Source organism: Stomoxys calcitrans, chromosome 2 (assembly GCF_963082655.1).
Source record: "Stomoxys calcitrans chromosome 2, idStoCalc2.1, whole genome shotgun sequence".
In the NCBI taxonomy this organism is placed as follows: domain Eukaryota; kingdom Metazoa; phylum Arthropoda; class Insecta; order Diptera; family Muscidae; genus Stomoxys; species Stomoxys calcitrans.
This window is the reverse complement of record NC_081553.1, coordinates 21,847,697-21,869,185: the sequence shown is the minus strand read 5'-3', so window position 1 is coordinate 21,869,185 and position 21,489 is coordinate 21,847,697. Positions and strand designations below refer to the sequence as shown.

At 41.2% G+C, this 21,489-nt stretch overlaps 1 protein-coding gene across 1 annotated transcript in view; it reads left to right on the top strand.

Moving 5' to 3' along the window:
- The window catches only part of LOC106081161 (dynein beta chain, ciliary), an 81,290-nt gene that overhangs the window by 55,573 nt on the left and 4,228 nt on the right, over positions 1 to 21,489 (top strand). Inside the window, exons 18-21 of the mRNA XM_059363165.1 lie at positions 1,177 to 1,315; positions 1,385 to 1,551; positions 2,851 to 5,613; positions 11,979 to 12,173. Coding sequence (XP_059219148.1) covers positions 1,177 to 1,315; positions 1,385 to 1,551; positions 2,851 to 5,613; positions 11,979 to 12,173 — 3,264 coding nt within the window. The remainder of the gene's footprint in view (positions 1 to 1,176; positions 1,316 to 1,384; positions 1,552 to 2,850; positions 5,614 to 11,978; positions 12,174 to 21,489) is intronic.

The following is a 21,489-nucleotide window of genomic DNA, read 5'->3' as shown; positions in this document are numbered from 1 at the left end:
TACTTACTTACTTACTTACTTACTTACTTACTTACTTACTTACTTACTTACTTACTTACTTACTTACTTACTTACTTACTTACTTACTTACTTACTTACTTACTTACTTACTTACTTACTTACTTACTTACTTACTTACTTACTTACTTACTTACTTACTTACTTACTTACTTACTTACTTACTTACTTACTTACTTACTTACTTACTTACTTACTTACTTACTTACTTACTTACTTACTTACTTACTTACTTACTTACTTACTTACTTACTTACTTACTTACTTACTTACTTACTTACTTACTTACTTACTTACTTACTTACTTACTTACTTACTTACTTACTTACTTACTTACTTACTTACTTACTTACTTACTTACTTACTTACTTACTTACTTACTTACTTACTTACTTACTTACTTACTTACTTACTTACTTACTTACTTACTTACTTACTTACTTACTTACTTACTTACTTACTTACTTACTTACTTACTTACTTACTTACTTACTTACTTACTTACTTACTTACTTACTTACTTACTTACTTACTTACTTACTTACTTACTTACTTACTTACTTACTTACTTACTTACTTACTTACTTACTTACTTACTTACTTACTTACTTACTTACTTACTTACTTACTTACTTACTTACTTACTTACTTACTTACTTACTTACTTACTTACTGACTTACTTACTTACTTACTTACTTACTTACTTACTTACTTACTTACTTACTTACTTACTTACTTACTTACTTACTTACTTACTTACTTACTTACTTACTTACTTACTTCCTTACTTACTTACTTACTTCGGCTAACAGACATTTGCACTTAGATGGGGAGGCAATACCAGACCTATTTAGGGAAGTGGTATGGAAAACAATTAGGGATTTGTAGGTAGCACGGAATTCATGACTTAGATTTTATTTTGAGAGATAAATTTTATGGCCTAGATATATGTCCACAGTGACATGGGGCCGATCACTTACTTTCATTTTGATAAACATAACTGTGGCACTTTTCGTGGTTAGAAGCCCATATTCTGCACTCCGAAGCGTTTATTGGTATTCATACCCTTCGACACCTAATTAATTCTTGATTACACTTGGAATTTTTTAATTTTGTATTCTTCTAGAATTATTTCTATATTTTTCTTTACTCCACAGCTTACAGAGCAGCCATGAAACCTTACCCGGTGATATTCTGCTTATTGCTTGTTTTATCTCCTATGTGGGTTGTTTCACCAGAACTTATCGAGCAGAATTACAAACTAAAATGTGGCAACCAGCATTTAAGGCCAGTGAAGTAAGTTTATGCAAATTGTTTAAAATCCCCAAAACCAATTAAGATTATAACCAACCTTGCTTACACTAGCCCCGCATACCCTCAAGTGAAGGTTCGGATCCCTTTGAAATGATATGTGATGATGCCCAAATTGCCGAATGGAATAACCAGGGTTTGCCCAGTGATCGCATGTCAGCGGAAAATGCTGCAATTCTAGTGCACTCAGAACGTTACCCATTGATGATAGATCCACAACTGTAAGTTTTTTTTTTTTTTTTTTTTTGAATATCGGCTTTAGAAGTAGAAGCCACTTTCTTTCTTATTAAAAAATTTAATTGTTCCTTCAGTAATGAACAACAAAGTTTCCAGTACAAAATCATGGGCTTATCCAAACAAGACCCAGAACTTTCATTGCAACCTAAGCTTTGTTTATGTTTCATTAACATCAGGGGTGCGGAGTCTGACCACGGGAGTCGAACTATTGGATTGCCCAAAAAGTAATTGCGGATTTTTCATATAGTCGGCGTTGACAAATTTTTTCACAGCTTGTGACTCTGTAATTGCATTCTTTCTTCTGTCAGTTATCAGCTGTTACTTTTAGCTTGCTTTAGAAAAAAAGTGTAAAAAAAGTATATTTGATTAAAGTTCATTCTAAGTTTTATTAAAAATGCATTTACTTTATTTTAAAAAATACGCAATTACTTTTTGGGCAACCCAATATTAAGCCGGAGTCAGAGTGCGGTTCCGAGTCGAAGCAAGTATGCTCAACTACAAACCCAACGCCGACTCCGGCTCAGTAGTCCGACTTCGACACCCCATCCCTAATTCAAATCGAATTTCTTACCTCTCCACTTCTTACGATTGATCTTCTTAAAGAAAACAGTGTATGCAGAAATATTTTAATTGAAATTTTAAATTTATGTACATTGCTGAGTCTAGCTCTGAGACGTCAAGCTATTAGCTGCCACACACTTCCTTCGGCACTCCGTCGCAGGCGGTGGGCCCATGTTCCTGTATGTTATGATTGTTCTCCATATAAAACACAGTGCCTATCACTGTCCTTGGTTGAGGACATGATAACGAAGAGAAAGAAAGACCGGACGATTAATCAGTCTGAGCCTCACAAGTCAACGGGATCCGAAGGCGCAATGTTATGCTATGTTGCCAAGGGCAAGACCATACAGCTCCTTGAGATGATTTTTAAGATCAGCGTTTAGCTGGACCATGTACCAAATGTTTGTCGGGAGATTAGAGTGGTTTTCACCCGAAGGTGGGGAAACCGTGCCTCTCTACACCCAAGGACTATAAGCAAATGCGGCTCGAATAAGACGATCATTTGAGACGATTTTAGTGGATTTTCTACGGTGTCTTCCAGCTTCATTTGCAAATGCACTGGGTTCCGCATCATCAGTGTCTCTACAACCATGTTTTAATTCTTTTTCAAAAATTAGCGCCATCTATGTGTAAAGTTTTATTTCCATATGTTCTTCCTAATTTTTATTTCTTACCCTCTCTATTAACTTTTTCTCTCTCTCTCTTTGTCTCTCCCATTCCAGTCAAGGCATAAAATGGGTTAAAAATAAATACAGCAGCAACATTGTGATCTTGCGTCTTAGCCAACGTGGCTATCTGGACCAAATCGAGAAGGCTGTAACCAATGGCAATGTATTGCTGTTGGAAAATATAGGAGAAAATATCGATGCCGTGTTGAATCCCCTCTTGGGTCGCATGTTAATCAAAAAAGGCACCTGCCTTAAAATGGGTGATCGTGAAATTGATTTTAATCCGAAATTTCGTTTGATTTTACACACCAAACTGGCCAATCCCCACTACAAACCCGAAATGCAGGCTCAAACAACACTCATCAACTTTACCGTTACCCGTGATGGCTTAGAAGATCAACTATTGGCTGAAGTTGTAAAGGCGGAACGTCCTGACTTGGAGGTCTTGAGGACACGTCTAACTCAACAACAAAATAATTTCAAGATTACATTGAAACACCTTGAAGATGATCTGCTGCAGCGGCTATCTTCGGCAGGAGAAAATGTTCTCGAAGATGTGGACTTGGTAATGAATTTGGAAAAGACCAAAAAGACTGCTGATGAAATTGAAATTAAAGTGGCTGAGGCCAAAATTACCGCCGTGCAAATCGATACGGCACGTGAAGCCTATCGTCCAGCTTCGGAGAGAGCCTCAATTATTTATTTCATACTCAATGATCTCTTCAAAATCAATCCCATATATCAATTCTCTTTGAAAGCCTTTACAGTAGTCTTTGCCAATGCCGTAGCCAGAGCCCAAACTTCGGAGAAGCTGAGAGAGAGAGTGCAGAACCTCATTGATTCCATAACCTATTGCAGTTTTATGTATACCTCTCGCGGCCTATTTGAGGCCGACAAACTGATCTTCCTGACCCAGTTGTGCATACAAATACAAATCAATGCCGGCGAAGTGGAACCAGTGGAATTGGACTTTCTGCTACGCTTTCCCTATATGGTCAATGTAACCTCCAATCTGGCCTTCCTCAACAATGTGGGCTGGGGCGGCATCAGGGCCTTGAGTAACTTGCCAGCTTTCAAAAATCTAGACAAAGACATGGAGGATTCCCACAGGCGTTGGAAGAAGTTCATTGATGCCGAATGCCCTGAGCGGGAAAAACTCCCCGGAGAATGGAAGGGCAAAACGGCCATCCAAAGATTGTGCATAATGCGTTGCTTACGGCCCGATCGCATGTCCTACTCCATGCAGGTGTTCATAGAGGAAAAACTGGGCTCCAAATACATAGATGCTCGCTCTATGGAGTTTGCCCGCACCTTTGAAGAATCGAGTCCAGAGACGCATATTTTCTTTGTCCTCTCGCCTGGTGTAGATCCCTTGAAGGATGTTGAAAAATTGGGCAAAGTCCTAGGCTTCCATGGTGACCACGATAACTTCCACAGTGTCTCTTTGGGCCAGGGCCAAGAGATAGTGGCTGAGAATGCCATAGAAACGGCCTCGCGCAATGGCCACTGGGTGGTCTTGCAAAATATTCATTTAGTGGCTCGTTGGCTACCTGCTTTGGAGAAGAAAATGGAAGCCTCCTTGTTGGATGTTCATCCTGATTATCGCCTGTTTTTGAGTGCTGAACCTGCAGCCGATCCCGCCTATCATATACTGCCACAAGGTATTCTAGAGTCGGCCATTAAGATCACCAACGAGCCCCCCACTGGCATGCAGGCCAATATCCACAAGGCCCTGGATAACTTCAGTGATGAGACTTTGCAAATGTGTTCCAAGGAAACCGAATTCAAGGCCATACTCTTCTCTCTGTGCTACTTTCATGCCGTGGTGGCAGAGCGGCGCAAGTTTGGGGCCCAGGGCTGGAATCGAGTTTATCCCTTTAATGTGGGCGATTTGACCATCAGCGTTTATGTGCTCTACAATTATTTGGAGGCCAACAATCAGGTGCCTTGGGAGGATTTGCGTTATCTCTTTGGCGAGATAATGTATGGCGGCCACATCACCGATGATAGAGATCGTCGTTTGTGCCGTACCTACCTGGAGGAGTTCATGCAGCCGGAATTGATTGATGGCAAATTGGAGTTTTGTCCTGGCTTTCCGGCGCCTGGCATTCTAAAATATGCCGGCTACCATGACTACATAGATGAAAATCTGCCTGCCGAAAGTCCCAATTTATATGGCCTCCATTTGAATGCAGAAATTGGCTTCCTAACCACAGTCTCCGAACGCCTGTTTCGTGTGGTCTTTGAGCTACAGCCTCGTTTGGCAGGTGCTGGCGATGCTGCTGGTGATGCCCTATCGCAAGATGATGTGGTCAAAGGCATGCTTGAAGATTTGCTGGACAGAATACCCCCACCCTTCAATATTCCCGAACTTATGGCTCGAGTGGAGGATCGTAATCCTTATATTTTGGTTGCCTTTCAAGAATGTGAACGCATGAATATTCTGATGGCTGAGTTGAAACGATCCCTGAATGAATTGGAATTGGGTTTAAAGGGTGAACTCACCATATCCTCCATAATGGAGGCTTTGATGTCGTCTTTGTTCATGGATCAGGTACCCGAGTCCTGGACCAAATTGGCCTATCCCAGCACTTTGGGTTTGCAATCGTGGTTTGCTGATTTGCAGCTGCGTTTGCGCGAATTGGAAACTTGGGTGGCAGATTTTCGTTTGCCCTCATCCGCCTGGTTGGGGGGTTTCTTCAATCCTCAAAGCTTTCTCACAGCCATTATGCAGCAGACAGCAAGGAAGAATGAATGGCCCCTGGATCGTATGTGCCTCAATACGGATGTGACCAAGAAGTTTAAGCATCAGATATCGTGAGTACAAAAATTTTTATTTACACCTCCATTAGAATTGTAAGGCAGTTTAATGTGGAATGAATAGACGACCTTCTGGGGCTATTCATTGCAGATAGTTCTCATTCCCTATCACAGATGGGTGGTGCCTATTTGATTTCTCCCTCCTTATAGAACCCACTTCTAATTCCAATAACTAGAAAATGTGCTAAGGGTATAGTATCGGCGAGCTCCCGATTAAAAAAAAGTTCGGTCCATATGGAGGGTTGTAACGTGGTTTTATCAACAGCTGAGGTAGTACGGCACTCCAGTCCAGGGTTTACCTTTAAGGACCCACAAAACTTGAATAATAACAGACCTATGAATTCCTTTCAAAATAGGCAGTGCAGGTTTTATTGTTAACATACTTCAGTAGTTACAATTCAAGATGGTGTTCTAAACTCTTTGGTGCAGGGTGTTGGCTGGTGTCAGTCAGTGAGGCGCTTTTAGACCGTTGGTGTCTGTTCTAGGTAATTGAGCCTCTCGACCGGGTAGATTCGGTAGATTTCTTCGGTATTCGTATCGGAATTGTTAAACTTTCTGGCGTTTAAGGATTCGACAAGTATTCGGATTTTCTGGTATTCGAAATGTCTGCTATTCGGTCACCGCTAGAGTCAGGAAAGACAAGAGCAGCATTAGAGGGGAAGTTGTGTGATGTAGTGTGGATGCGAACAAATCAGCGTCAGCATGTGGACGAGGCGCGTTAGGATGCTAAAGAATCAGCATTAGAATGCGAACGAGTAGCGTTAGGATGCGAACAAGTCAGCGTTAGGATGCAGACAAGTCGCGTAAGGACTTGGACGAGTCGCGATAGGAAGTCTTATTCGAGGGCCTTAGATTTGGTTTATGCTTGCACCATTGGTTTAACCGCTGGAGTCGGGAAAGACAACAACAGAATTAGGGAAGGGGATGTGTAATTTAGTGTGCATGCGAACAAGTCTGCGTCAGTATGCGGACGAGTCGCGTTGGATGCGAACAAGTCAGGATGCGAACAAGTCAGCGTTAGGATACAGACAAGTCGCCATAGGAAGTGAACTCATCGGCTTAGTTGGTGATTAAATCCTAAGGGCTTTCGGGCTATGCTGACTGCAGACTATGCCACGAGTCTTACTATTCTGTCTTCTCAACGGCTCTTGTCTTCTCTTAAAAATAAACCGACCTGAACCATATACATTAGTCACTGTGGCAAATATCAGTGACATCGGATTATAAACGCGCCTTTTGTGGGGTCAAGAATTTAAATCGAGATATCGTTCTATATCCAAATTTGGACCGATTTAAGCCAAGTTGAAGAAAAATGTCGAAGAGCCTAACACAACTCAAGGTCCCAAATTTCGGCGAAATCGGACTATAAATGCGTCTTTTATGGACTAAAACTTTAAATCGAGAGATCGGTCTATATGACAGCTATATCCAAATCTAGACCGATCCGAACCAAATTGAAGAAGAAGGTAGAAGGACCCAACACAACTCACTGTCCCAAATTTCGGATACATCGGACAATAAATGCTCCTTTTATGGGCCCAAAACCTTAAATCAAGAGATGGGTCTATTTGGTTGCTATATTCAAATCTGGACCGATCTGGGCCAAACTGAAGAGGGATGTCGAAGGGCCTAACACAACTCACTGTACCAAATTTCAGCGACATCGAACAATAAATGCGGCTTTTATGGGCTCAAAACCTTAAATCGAGAGATCGGTCTATATGGCAGCTATATTCAAATCTGGACCGATCTGGGCCAAACTGAAGAAGGATACCAAAGGTTCTACCACAACTCACTGTCCCAAATTTTGGCTACATCGAACAATAAATGACTCTTTTATGGGCCCAAAACCTTAAATCGAGAGATCGGTCTATATGGCAGCTCTATCCAAATCTGGACCGACCAATTTGTGCCATATTGCAGTGGTATGTCGAGGGGCTTAACTTAACTCACTGTCCCAAATTTCGGCGACATCGAATAATAAATGCGGCTTTTATGGGCCCAAAACCATAAATCGAAAGATCGGTCTATATGGCAGCTATATTCAAATCTGGACCGATCCGGGCCAAACTGAAGAGAGATGTCGAAAGGCCTAACACAACTCACTGTCCCAAATTTCAGCGACATCGGACAATAAATGCGGCTTTTAGGGGCCCAAAACCTTAAATCGTAATGGTATATGCGGCAGCTATATCCAAATCTGAACCGATCTAGGCCAAACTGAAGAGGGATGTCGAAGGGCCTAACACAACTCACTGTCCCAAATTTCAGCGACATCGGACAATAAATGCGGCTTTTATGGGCTCAAAACCTTAAATCGACAGATCGGTCTATATGGCAGCTATATTCAAATCTGGACCGATCTGGGCCAAACTGAAGAAGGATATCAAAGGTTCTACCACAACTCACTGTCCCAAATTTTGGCTACATCGAACAATAAATGACTCTTTTATGGGCCCAAAACCTTAAATCGAGAGATCGGTCTATATGGCAGCTATATTCAAATCTGCACCAAACTGAAGAGGGAAGTCGAAGGGCCTAACACAACTCACTGTCCCAAATTTCAGCGACATCGGACAATAAATGCGGTTTTTCGGGGCCCAAAACCTTAAATCGTAAGGGTATATCCAAATCTGAACCGATCTAGGCCAAACTGAAGAAGGATGTCAAAGGTTTAAACACAACTCACTGTCCCAAAGTTCGGCAAAATCGGATTATAAATGCGCCTTTTAGGGGCCCAAGATCTTAAATCGTAAGATCGGTATAAATGCCAGCTATATCCAAATCTGAACCAATCTGGGCCAAATGTCGAGCCTAACACAACTCCCTGACCTAAATTTCGGCGACATCGGGCGCAAGACCTTAAATCGAGTGAGCAGTCTATATGGCAGCTATATCCAAGTCTGGACCGATCGGGGCCAAATTGAAGAAGGATGTCGAAGGGCCTAACACAACTCACTGTCCCAAATTTTGGCAAAATCGGATAATACATGTGGCTTTTTAGGGATTAAGACCCTAAATTGGCGGATCGGTCTGTATGGGGGCTATATCAAGATATAGTCCATTATAGCCCATCTTCGAACTTAACCTGTCTATGGGTAAAAAGAGAATCTGTGCGAAGTTTCAGCTCAACATCCGTAATTTTAAAGACTGTAGTGTGATTTCAATAGACAGATGGAGAGACGGACGGACATCTCTTAGATTTTTACCACAGTCAAGAATATTCATTCTTTATAGAGTCGTAAATGGATATTTCGAAACGGAATGACTAAATGAATATACCTCCATCCTTCGCTTTTAGCTTTCATATATAGGGTTGCCCAAAAAGTAATTGCGGATTATTTAAAAGAAAGTAAATGCATTTTTAATAAAACTTAGAATGAACTTTAATCAAATATACTTTTTTTTACACTTTTTTTCTAAAGCAAGCCAAAAGTAACAGCTGATAACTGACAGAAGAAAGAATGCAATTACGGAGTCACAAGCTGTGAAAAAATTTGTCAACGCCGAAAAATCCGCAATTACTTGTTGGGCAACCCATAAATAGAACAAACTCCCCATATAGGATCTTGAGCCCATAAAAGCATCATTTATTACACGGTTTCGATTAAATTTCCGCAATTACTTGTTGGGCAACCCATAAATAAAACAAACTCCCCATATAGGATCTTGAGCCCATAAAAGCATCATTTATTACACGGTTTCGATTAAATTTCCGCAATTACTTATTGGGCAACCCATAAATAGAACAAACTCCCCATATAGGGTCTTGAGCCCATAAAAGCATCATTTATTACACGGTTTCGATTAAATTTGGCATGGTCTTAAGTCCTTCGACGTTCGTGCCGAGTCGGAAAATATTTTGATTAAGCTGCTATGAGGTCATAAAAAGGTTCACTTTCATCGGATTTTGGCGAAATGTGAGCAAAATATATGCGAGAATGTGGGTATCCAAAGTTAGACCTTTACCTTGTTTATTACTGTTTATTATACCCTACACCACTAGAGGGTATTATAAGTTTGTGCATTTACTTGTCACGCTAAGAAGTGGACGAGCTACACCCTTTGTTAAGTATACCCGATCTACTTAATTCTAAGCCGATTTGATTTAGCTGTTTCTGTCTGTCTGTCCTTGTGTTCTTGTAATCAAGGTCCAGGTTGCATTTGTTGCCCGATTACCATCAAATTTTACACATGGCATTTTTTTTTTTTAGTTCAAGGACGAACGATTTCCCTTTTGGAAATATGGGTCTAGATTTAGCTCCCATATCCCATATCATGAGTTAGGTTAGGTCAAGTTTAAGTGGCAGTCTGCCACTAAGACGTTTTCGTCCATTGTGAAGATGATGCTTTCTACTTCCTGCCCTTGAATCATCCAAATCGCTTTAAAAACGCCCAATAACTTGGGAATATTCACTTCCGCTAAATCAGACAGGTTCTCAAAGAAATGATAACCTAAAGTGGAACTCCTTCAGACTACTAGTGCGGGACACACACAGAGAGGGTGTTCTATAGCCTCTTCTTCTGCGATGACCTCACAGCTTCTGCAATAGTCGTTGCGGGCAACCTTCAGTCTGTCAGCATGTTTTCCGATGAGGCAGTACCCTGTCATGACGGACACAATGACTTAGACGTCTGTACAAACCAATGAGCAAAGCAAAGCGGTGACCTCTTCAAGTCTAGATAAGGTAACATATTTTTGGAATGCTCACAGCCCCCTCTTTGTGACCTTCTTCGTCCTTCGTGCCTGGTTCTTCAAATTTAGCTTATATGGCGCTAAAGGCATACCCACAGATTCCAGTTTCCCTGGAATGTGTAGGGTAGTTCCTAGTTTAGCAAGTTTGTGTCCGCTTTACAATTCCCTGGGATATCTCTGTGGCCCGGCACCCAGAACAGTTGAATTTTGAACTGTTCAGCCATTTCGTTTAAATATCTGCTATAGTCAGAAATACGTTCCCCAGTGGTGTTATAGCTGCCTTGTTGTCTGAGAAGATACTTATGTCAATCGTCGTAATGACATTATATCTTAGCCATTCCACCACTTCCTTAATTGCCAGGATCTCTGCTTGATACACACTGCAGTGGTCGGGTAACCTCTTCGATATGACCAATTCTAGATCTACATCCCAAAGCCTAGCTGGTCTTCTAGTTTGGAACCGTCCATATAGAAGTCTATGGACTTCTATTCTATCAGGAATGGTGGTACAGTACTTTTTTATCAGGTAGGATGTAATCCATGCTGCCTGGAACATCGGACATTGTATCAAGGATAACACAGTGTCCTTAGCCGCCACATGACCAAAGAGAAAGCTCCCTCCCGGCAGTAGTCGCAGCAATGTCCAGAGGCATTAGATGTAGCATTCAATTTAGTGCATCAGAAGGTGTCGTCCTCAGTGCGGCTGGGATGTACAAACAAACCATCCTTTGGATCCGGTTGAGTATTGAACAGTAGGTGGAGTTTTGCAGCGTCCACCAGTTTGTCCACCAGACCACAACACCATATAGTATTATAGCTCTGACAACTGCAGTGCATGAAGCGCGGTCTAATCCCCTAACTTCTGCCAATGGCTCTCTTGCAGGTGTATGGGGCAAGAGTTGCCTTTCTTGCCCTTTCCAAAATGTTAGATTTGAAGTTCAATTTCCTATCCAACAAACCCATCCCGGGTATTTTGCGCTTTCTGTCTCTCCTCCCAGGGACACAGGTGCAACTGTAGGTTACTTGTATCTGCTGCTGAAAAGACTTATTTCTGTCTTGCAGGGATTTATACAAAGACCACTTTCGATAGTCCACTTCGTTGTTGCACGTAGATCTTCCTGTAGTATTGGGTTGCCCAAAAAGTAATTGCGGATTTCTTAAAAGAAAGTAAATGCATTTTTAATAAAACTTGGAACGAACTTTAATCAAATATACTTTTTTTCTAAAGCAAGCTAAAATTAACAGCTGATAACTGACAGAAGAAAGAATTCAATTACAGAGTCACAAGCTGTGAAAAAATTTGTCAACGCCGACTATATGAAAAATCCGAGGTATATTTGGGCAACCCAATATACCTCTTCGAGAGTTAATGCCTAGAAACCTTCAATGTCAAAAAATGCTACCATTATAGATCTTTCAGTCGACAAACGCTTTTAGGACTACAGTTGCCACAATTTAGGTGCAAAACTTAATTCTGACTAGATTTAGACAAAGGTTCTATGCATGGAAAATAGTACTTAGAATTGGTGGTGTAGGGTATTGTATAGTCGGCTCCGCCCGACTTTTGTCTTTCCTTACTGGGTTTTATTTAAGTTTTCAGCAGAACAAAATTGAATTAAAAACTTTTCATTTTTAAAAAAAAATAATGTTTCCTTCTATCTTTCAGATCTGCTCCCCGCGAGGGAGCCTATATCAATGGCCTCTTCATGGAGGGTGCCCGTTGGGATATGCAATTGAATACAATAGCCGATGCTTTTCATAAGGAACTATTCCCTGCCATGCCGGTGATATTTGTCAAAGCCGTACAAAAGGATAAACAGGATACAAAAAACGTCTATGAATGTCCTGTTTATAAAATCCGGTAGGTAAAAGTTCTGCTCTATCGATTTCTAATCACTCTCGTTAAGAGCCCAACAAAAACTTTGCCACTCCATCCAAATGTTTCAGTCATTCATCCGTAGTGAAAAGGGAAAACTCATTCGTTTTTTTTTTTTTTTGCTTGCATTCACTTTTCTCATCTACGCCCTCCTGAGAATCAAAGGGGAGAGTCTTGTGGCCTGTAAAGATGGCCGACAATGTGTAACCAGTTCACAGTTTTGTCAAAATGTGTTTAGAGTTTGTCAACAGTTTCTCTTTAGTTCTTCTCTTTTTTTTTATTGCGGAACTTTTAACTTGACTAAGACCAAAAACTGGGCCAAACAGCCATCCATGTTGATGATGATGATGAAAAAAAAAAAACAACCTCCATCAGGTTTCCTTCCCCCCTAAGGGAGGAAAAGGAAAAAAAAAATAGCTAAGACCCATCCATCTGGTTCGGATGATTACAATGATGGTGTTGCGTTAAAGTGTTAGGCTGACAATGGATGGGTGAGTTGGTGGGTTGCTTGGTTTTGGCCTGATTGATTGATTGACAGCCTGACTGACTGACTGACTGCCTTACTGCCTGGCTGGCAGACAGCATGACTTCGTTGTGTGACCAATTGATTGACACCAAGAAGAGATTCGAGACGAGATGCGATGCGATGAGATGAGATGAGTGACCAGGCAAGCGAATGACAGACTAGTGTTTAAGTTCTATGGTCTACCAAAATCCATTGTTGTTTGTCTATTGAATGGTGTAAAAACTGCCCCAAAGAGGGTGTGAATCAGCAGAACATTGTCCTAAAGTGTCTTCATTGTTCTGCTATTGCTTTGCTACACCACCAACACCAAAATACAAATAGCATTGGACACAAGAAAAAACCTGGTCGATGTGATGATATGAGAATGTACACCCTCCACCATGAAATGGGGCGCATGCAAAGTTTTTCATTTTGCTAGTTACAGGAGAAATTTATGTCAAATAATGCCCTGTACCACAATGATGGTGTAGGGTACAAATATATGGTCCTAAAGTAGATGGTTCGAACAGGATTTAAAGAATTTATATAGAATTCAAAGATGTTATTCTAAGGCCACCGTAGAGCAGAAGTTGGCATGTCCGCCTATGACGCTGAACGCCTGGGTTCGAATCTTGGCGAGACAATCCGCCGTTGTAATCCCCTACTAATGCTAGCGACATTTTTGAGGATCTTTGCCATGCAAAAACTTCTCCCCACAGAGGTGTCTCACTGCGGCACGGCGTTCAGACTCGACATAAAAAGCAGGTCCTTTAGCATTGAACGTAAACTTTAATCGGACCACATTCATGGAGATGTGAAAAATTTGCCCTTGTTCCCTAATGGAAGTTCATAGGCAAATAAAGATTTGCTTCTGACTGCCCTATAAGCAAATTTTCATTTAATTTTTATACACTCCACCATAGGATATGGGGGACACTAATTTCGTCATTCTGTTTGTGACACATCGAAATATTGATCTGAGACCCAACAAAGTATATATATTTTCGATCATCTTGGCATTCTAAAACGATTTAGCCTTGTCTGCCGTCTGTCCGTCCATTCCTCAGTCTGTCTGTCCGTCTTTCGAAAGCTCGCTAAGTTTTGAAGGAATAAAGCTAGACCCATATGTGTAGGTCGGTTGGAATGGAAATGAGCTATATCGGTCCATGTTTTTATATATTGGGTTGCCCAAAAAGTAATTGCGGATTTTTCATATAGTCGGCGTTGACAAATTTTTTCACAGCTTGTGACTCTGTAATTGAACTCTTTCTTCTGTCAGTTATCAGCTGTTACTTTTAGCTAGCATTAGAAAAAACGTGTAAAAAAAGTATATTTGATTAAAGTTTATTCTAAGTTTTATTAAAAATGCATTTACTTTCTTTTAAAAAATCCGCAATTACTTTTTGGGCAACCAAAGCTGCCATTTAAACGGATCCTGCGTCTTGACTTCTTAAGGGGGCAGTTCTTATCCGATTTTTCTGAAATTTTGCATGAGGTGTCTTGTTATGACTTCCAACAACTGTGATGAGTATGATCAAAATCGGTTCATAACCTAATTTAGCTCCCATATAAACCGATCTCGGGTCTTGACTTCTTGAGCCCCTAGAGGGCGCAACTATTATCCGATATGACTGCAAATTTGCGTGGAGCGTTTAGCTTTGAGTTACAACAACTGCGCCAAGTATGGTTCATATCGGTGGAAGCCACCGTGGTGCATAGGTTAGCATGCCCGCCCATCGTGTCAAACGCCCGAGTTCAAATCCTGACGGCGAGAACACCTTAAAACATTTTTCGGCGGTGATAATCCCCTCACCAAATGCTGACGACATTTGTGAGTATTTCAGCCATGTACAACTTCTCAACCAAGAGGTGTCACTTTTTAGTGACACGCCGTTCGGACTCGGCATAAAACAGGAGGTCCTCTTATAATTGAGCTTAAATTTGAAACGGGCAGCACTCAATTAATATTGTGAGAAGTTAATTTCCCCCTAATTTGTTCCGCAATGGGATGTTTGGGAAACCATCAAAAAAAAATGGTTCATATCGGTTCATAACCTAATATAGCTCGCATATAAACCGATCTTGGATCTTGACTTCTTGAGCCGCTAGAGGGCGCAATTAGTATCCGATTTCGCTGAAATTTTGCATAAAGTGTTTTGCTTTAACTTCCAATAGCTTTGCTAAGTAAGGTTCAAATCGGTTCACAACTAGTTATAGCTCCCATATAAACCGATCGCGGATCTTGACTTCTTGAGCCTCTAGAGGGCGCAATTCCTATCCGATTTGAATGAAATTTTGCATGACGTGTTTGTTTCCAACAACTGTGCTAAGAATGGTTTAAAACGGTCTATAACCTGATATAGCGGTTATAAAAACCCATCCGGGATTTTGAGTTCTTGAGCCTCTAGCGGTTATGAAAACCCATCTGGGATTTTGAGTTCTTTAGCCTCTAGAGGGCGCAATTATTATCTGATTTGGCAGAAATTTTGAATAACGTCTTCTCCCATAACCTCCAACGTACGTTCCGAATCGGTCTATAGCCTGATACAGCTCCCATATAAACCAATCTCCTGATTATACTTTTTGAGCCTCTAGAGGACGCAACTCTTATCCGATAGGGCTGAAATTTTCTACAACGACTTCTTCTGTGACAATTTGGCTGAAATTTTGCCCGTAATATTTTGTTATGGCTTTCAATGGCAGTGCCAAGTATGGTTCAAATAGGTTCACAACCTATAAACCGATTTGACTCCTTAAGCCTCTAAAAGCGCAATTCCTATCCCACTTGGCCGAATGACTCCTCCTGGGGCTTCCAACACACGTGGCAAGTATGACTTCAATCGTTCAACAGCCTGATATAACTCTCATATAAAGCGATCTCCCGTTTGGACTTTCGAGCCTCTAGAGGGCGCAATTCTTATCCGATTTGGCTGGAATGACTTCTACTCCATCATCCAAACCAACTTTGGCCCCAATTGGTCTATAATCTGATATAACTCCAATGTCATACGAATTCTTATCCGTTAATCTTTGTTTGCTAAAAAAGAAACACCGGCAAAGAAACTTGAAAAATGCCATCCTTGGTGGAGGAAGATTCGGCCCTGCCAAACTCACCACACTTTTACTTGTTATACCCACCACCGAAGGATGGGGTATATTCATTTAATCATTCCGCTTGCAACACATCGAAATATCCGTTTCCAATCACTCAAATCATCTAAGACGATCACTCAAAAATCTAAGACGATCTAGCCATGTCCGTCCGTCTGTCCGACTGTCTGTTGAAATCACGCTAAAGCCTTTCATATTCTTTTTTTTTTGTTCAAGAGCTGGTAAAGTTCGAAGATGGGCTTTATCGGACTATATCTTGATATAGCCCCCATATAGACCGATCCGCCGATTTGAGACCTTAGGTCCATAAAAGCCGCATTTAATATCCGATTTTGCTGAAATTTGCGAAAGTTTGTTGTGTTAAGTCCTCCGCCATCCTGCTTCAATTTGGCTCAGATTGGTTCAGATTTGGATATAGCTGACATATAGACCGATCTCTCGACTTCAGATCTTAGGCCCATAAAAGACACATATATTGACCGATTTTGTCAATATTTGGGAGAGTGATTTGTGTTAGACCCATTGACATCTTTTTGCGATTTGTCTCAGATCGGTTCAGATTTGGACATAGCTGTCATATAGACCGATCTCTCGATTAAAGGTCTTAGACCCATAAAAGGCGCATTTATTGTCCAATGTCGCCTTAATTTGGGACAGTGAGTTGTGTTAGGCTTTTAGACATCCGTGTCGTTTATGGGTTAGATCGGTCTATATTTGGATATAGCTGCCAAAAAGTCCAATATGGGGGCATATATTATGCATTTTTTACCGTATAATGACGAAAGGTGGTTTACATATATCCCCGAGTTGGTGGGTATCCAAAGTTCGGAACGGCCGAACTTATTACTTGTTTTTTTTTTTTAAGGGTGGCTATACAAAATTCGGTCGAACAGCGTTTTTTTATACCCACCACCATAGATGGGGGTATTCCGTTTGTAACACCTCGAAATATTGATCTGAGACGGTCGAACGCGTAAAGCTTGCCACTTGAAATTTTCCATAGATATTTCTTATCAACGTAAGTCACTGAGGATTGCAAATGGCTCATATCGGTTCAGATTTGGGTATAGCTCCCATATAAACCAATCCCCCGATTGACTTCTGGGAGTCTCAATTTTCAACTGATGTATCTAAAATTTCAAACTAAGACTTGAGTGGCGACTTCCAACAACCATGGTAAGTAAGATTCCCATCGGTCTATAAACAGATATAGTCCCCATATAAACCGATCCCCCCATTTGACTTCTTGAGCCCTTAGGAGCCTCAATTTTCTACTGATGTGGCTAAAATTTCGAATTAAGACTTGAGTAAGGACTTCCAACATCCATGCCAATTATCATCCGAATCGATTTATAAACAGATATAGCCCCCATATAAACCGATCCACCGATTTGACTTCCTAAGCCTCTAGGTGCCTCAATTTTCATCCGATTTGGGTAAAATTAGGAACAAAGACTTGAGATGCGACTTCCAACATCCATGCAAAGTATGATCCGAATCTGTCTATTAACAGATATAGCCCCCATATAAACCGATCCCTGCATTTGGCTTCTTGAGCCCCTAAGAGCCTCAGGATTTGACTTTTTGAGCTCTATGAGCCTCAATTTTCATGCGATGTGTCTAAAATTTGAAACAACGAGTTGAATTATTATTTCCAACATCTATGCCAAGTATGATCCGAATCGGTCTATAAACAGATATAGACCCCTTATAAACCGATCCCCGTATTTGACTTCTTGGGCCCCTAGGTGCCTCAATTTTCATCTAACGTGGCCAAAATTTTGAACAAAGCCTTGAGTTAAGACTTCCAATATCCATGCCAAGTATGATTTGAATCGGTATATAAACAGATATAACCCCCATATAAACCGATTCCTGGATTTTGCTTCTTGAGCCCCTAAGAACCTCAATTTTTATCCGATGTGGCTAAACTTTGGAACAAATTCTTGATGATTTCCAACATCGATGTGGAGCATGATTCGAATAGGTTTTTAAACATATATAGCCCCCATATAAACCGATCCCCGGATTTGACTTCTTCAGAGCGTAGAAGCCTAAATTTTTATCGCCACTCCTATGGGTGACCACCATAAATGACCTATTACGGATGCTGACTGTGGAGGGATTTGAACCCGTCTGCTACGCAGACGATGTTATAACGCTTCTAAGAGTTAAGGATGCGAACGAGCTATGCAGAAGGACCGAAAGGGTCTTGCATATGGCATATGACTGGGCTAAACCCAGAGGTCTCAATGTTAACCCAGGGAAGACTAAAATATGCCTGTTCACGAGGAAGACGAAGGTGGGCCAATTTAACGTACCACGTTTCCTCACTAAGACGATTTCGATATCTGACAAGGTCAAATACTTAGGTGTGATCTTAGGCAGAAAACTGAATTGGAAGTGTCACATTCAGGAGCGTACTGAGAAGGCTCACAGATGTTGGGCACTATGTAGACGGGGCGTAGGCTCCAAATGGGGCCTGATTCCTAAGATAGTCCACTGTCTCTACAGGAGCGTGATTAGACCAATACCTACTTACGCCTCAGTAGTTTGGTGGACTGCTATGGAGAATAAGTGCAACACCAGGACGATACAACAAGTTCAGAGAACATGTTATCTTGGTTTAGGAGGAGTGATGAGGACTATGCCCACTAGGGCACTGTAGTCTATTCTAGATATCCGACCCATTCACATACAGATTAAGTGTGAGGCAGTCACTACGGCTATGAGACTTTAGGCGATGGGAGAATGGATTGAGGATGGGAGCAGCTCATACCATCGCGGTATAATCGAGGTGACGATAGGAAACCTGGAAGGAAGGAGAGAGGTTTTCGATCGGATACCTGAGATGAACCTTGAAGTCGAGTGCGAGGCACTGCTGCCATCGGCACAGTCTTGGATTGTTGGGACCCTAGTATTGCCATCTGGAAGATCATGTTACACGGATGGATCAAAGCTATAGGACAGAGTGGGCCTGATGGTTTACATTGAAAACCCAGGGACTGACATCTGTTTTAGACTGCCTGACCATAATACGGTCCTACAGGCGGAAAACCGGTCGATCACGGAATGAGTGAAGTGGTGTTTTACTAACGCGAGGACGTCGAGTCTGAACATCTTTACGGACAGTAAAATTGGCATAAGGGCAATAACAACCAGGACGGTAAGGTCACGAACAGTTTTGCAGTGTAAGAAGGAGATTAACGCCTTCTCTGAGGATGGCAAAATCCGCATCGTTTGGGTGCCGGGCCATAACGGAGTAAGGGGAAATGAAAAGGCAGACGATTTGGTGGTGAAGGCCAGAGGACTGCCGTCAATAAATGTGGTTAACCCGAAGCCTTTAAGGTCCACGCAGTCCGAGTTAAGGGAGTGGGCTACGAACACGCATGCAACACTGTGTAACAGCGAAACGGTCGGTAGGACGGCGAAAATCCTATGGGGGGATCCAGATCGTGAGAAGACTAGGCTATTATTGAAAGGAAGCAAAAAGGAGGTCAGTATAGCTATTGGTATCATTACGGGACACATAGGACTACGAGCTCACTTATGTACAATCGGTGCGGCAAGTGATAGCATGTGTAGGGCATGCGGGGAAGATGATGAGACGTTGGAGTATTTTCTTTGTCATTGCCCGGCTTTCGCGACCAACAGATACGGGTGCTTGGGTGGAGACACAATATCAGATATGGCCCAACTTAGAGGAGTGGGGTTGAACACAATTAAGGATTTTGTAATTCTTTTTAGAGCTTAATTTAAAGTTTTTAGAGCGCACAACAAGCCGATTAATGGCTTAGGTGTATGTCGATAGTGGCATGGGGCGGAAATATGGGAAATATGGGAAATATGGCCAAAAACGTATGTTATGACTTACAACGGCAGTGCCAAATTTTATCCGACTCGGTTAATATGTTGATATAGGCCTGCCTAAGTACCGATATCCCGATATGATATCTTGAGACCAAAATATTGGGTTGCCCAAAAAGTAATTGCGGATTTTTCATATAGTCGGCGTTGACAAATTTTTTCACAGCTCGTGTCTCTGTAATTGCATTTTTTCTTCTGTCAGTTATCAGCTGTAGCTTTTAGCTTGCTTTAGAAAAAAAGTGTAGAAAAAGTATATTTGATTAAAGTTCATTCAAAGTTTTATTAAAAATGCATTTACTTTCTTTTAAAAAATCCGCAGTTACTTTTTGGGCAACCCAATAATTCAAATGCAAACTCAGTTAAGGAATCCATAATGGTGGGTACCCAAGATTCGGTCCGGCCGAATTGAGCATGGTCTTACTTGTTATACCCTACACCACCACTGTGTGCACAGAGTATTATAAGTTTGTGCATTTGTTTGCAACGCTAAGAAGGTGAAGAGCTAGACCCATTGATAAGTATACCGATCGACTCAGACTCGCTTTCTGATTCCATTTAGCCATGTACGCTTGGCCGTCGATCCGTCTGTCCCTCGTGGAGTTCATGTATTCTTGATATCAAGGTTCAGATCGTATTTGTTGTTCAATCGTCACGAAATTTTGCACATGCCACTTTTTTGGCTCTAGGACGCCATTGATTTTGGTAAAAATCGGTTCAGATTTAGATATATAGCCAAAAAGTAATTGCGGATTTTTCATATAGTCGGCGTTGACAATTTTTTTCGCAGCTTGTGACTCTGAAATTGGATTCTTTGGTTGGATTCTGTCAGATATCAGCTGTTACTTTTAGCTTGCTTTAGAAAAAAAGTGTAAAAAAAGTATATTTCATTAAAGTTCATTCTAAGTATTATTAAAAATGCATTTACTTTCTTTTAAAAAATCCGCAATTACTTTTTGGGCAACCCAATAGCTCCCCCATATATATATCGCCCGATTTGCTCTTATCTTCAAATGATATGTTCGAAAAAATCGGTTCAGAATTAGATATAACTCTCATATACATGTATCTAGGGTATCATATAGTCGGCTCTGCCCGACTTTTGCCTTTCCGTACTGGTTTTTCTTTTAATTCTTCCTCTTAGCTTCCTAAAATTTTACAAACCATTGCCTCCTATCCTACATTCCAACACCATTTCATTAAGGCCAACGAAATAACAATTTCAATTAAATCCATAAAAAAAACTTAAAAGATTTGATATGATCGATTTGTTATGGTTACGCTTCAATTGCTCCATACGATGCTGCTGGCTGGGCAGCATCCACCAAGAAAGACAACACAAGCCAACAGAAAGACAGACAGACGGACAATTTGATTGGAAATCAAAGTGGTGGCCGCCTGTTATGTTATGACCATCCATATTTGGACACCATTTGTGCCAATTTCACTCTGAAAGTTTTCGTTTAGATTAAATGAAAGGAACCATGACCTGGCGCCATATTGTCTCTCACAGTGACTGTGGCTGGCCACTCCGTGGGACCACCAATGGTTGAGTGTGTTCGTTGGGCGACTCAAGTGTTAATATGGCACTTCATAAAAAAATACTTTCTGCTCGAGAGTTTAGAGTTATCAATTTTTGCTCCATCTAAAGCGTTGATGGAGATGTCGATGCCAATGCCAATGGAAACAAATCAAATGATTGCTGACGTTGTTGAGTTGCAAAAGCGAAAAATCATTGAAATCTAAGTGTTATAATGGAGCCATGACTTTTTGTGGTTCTTTATCAGCTTTGGGATTTTAGAATTTAGGAAAGCGGTTTTT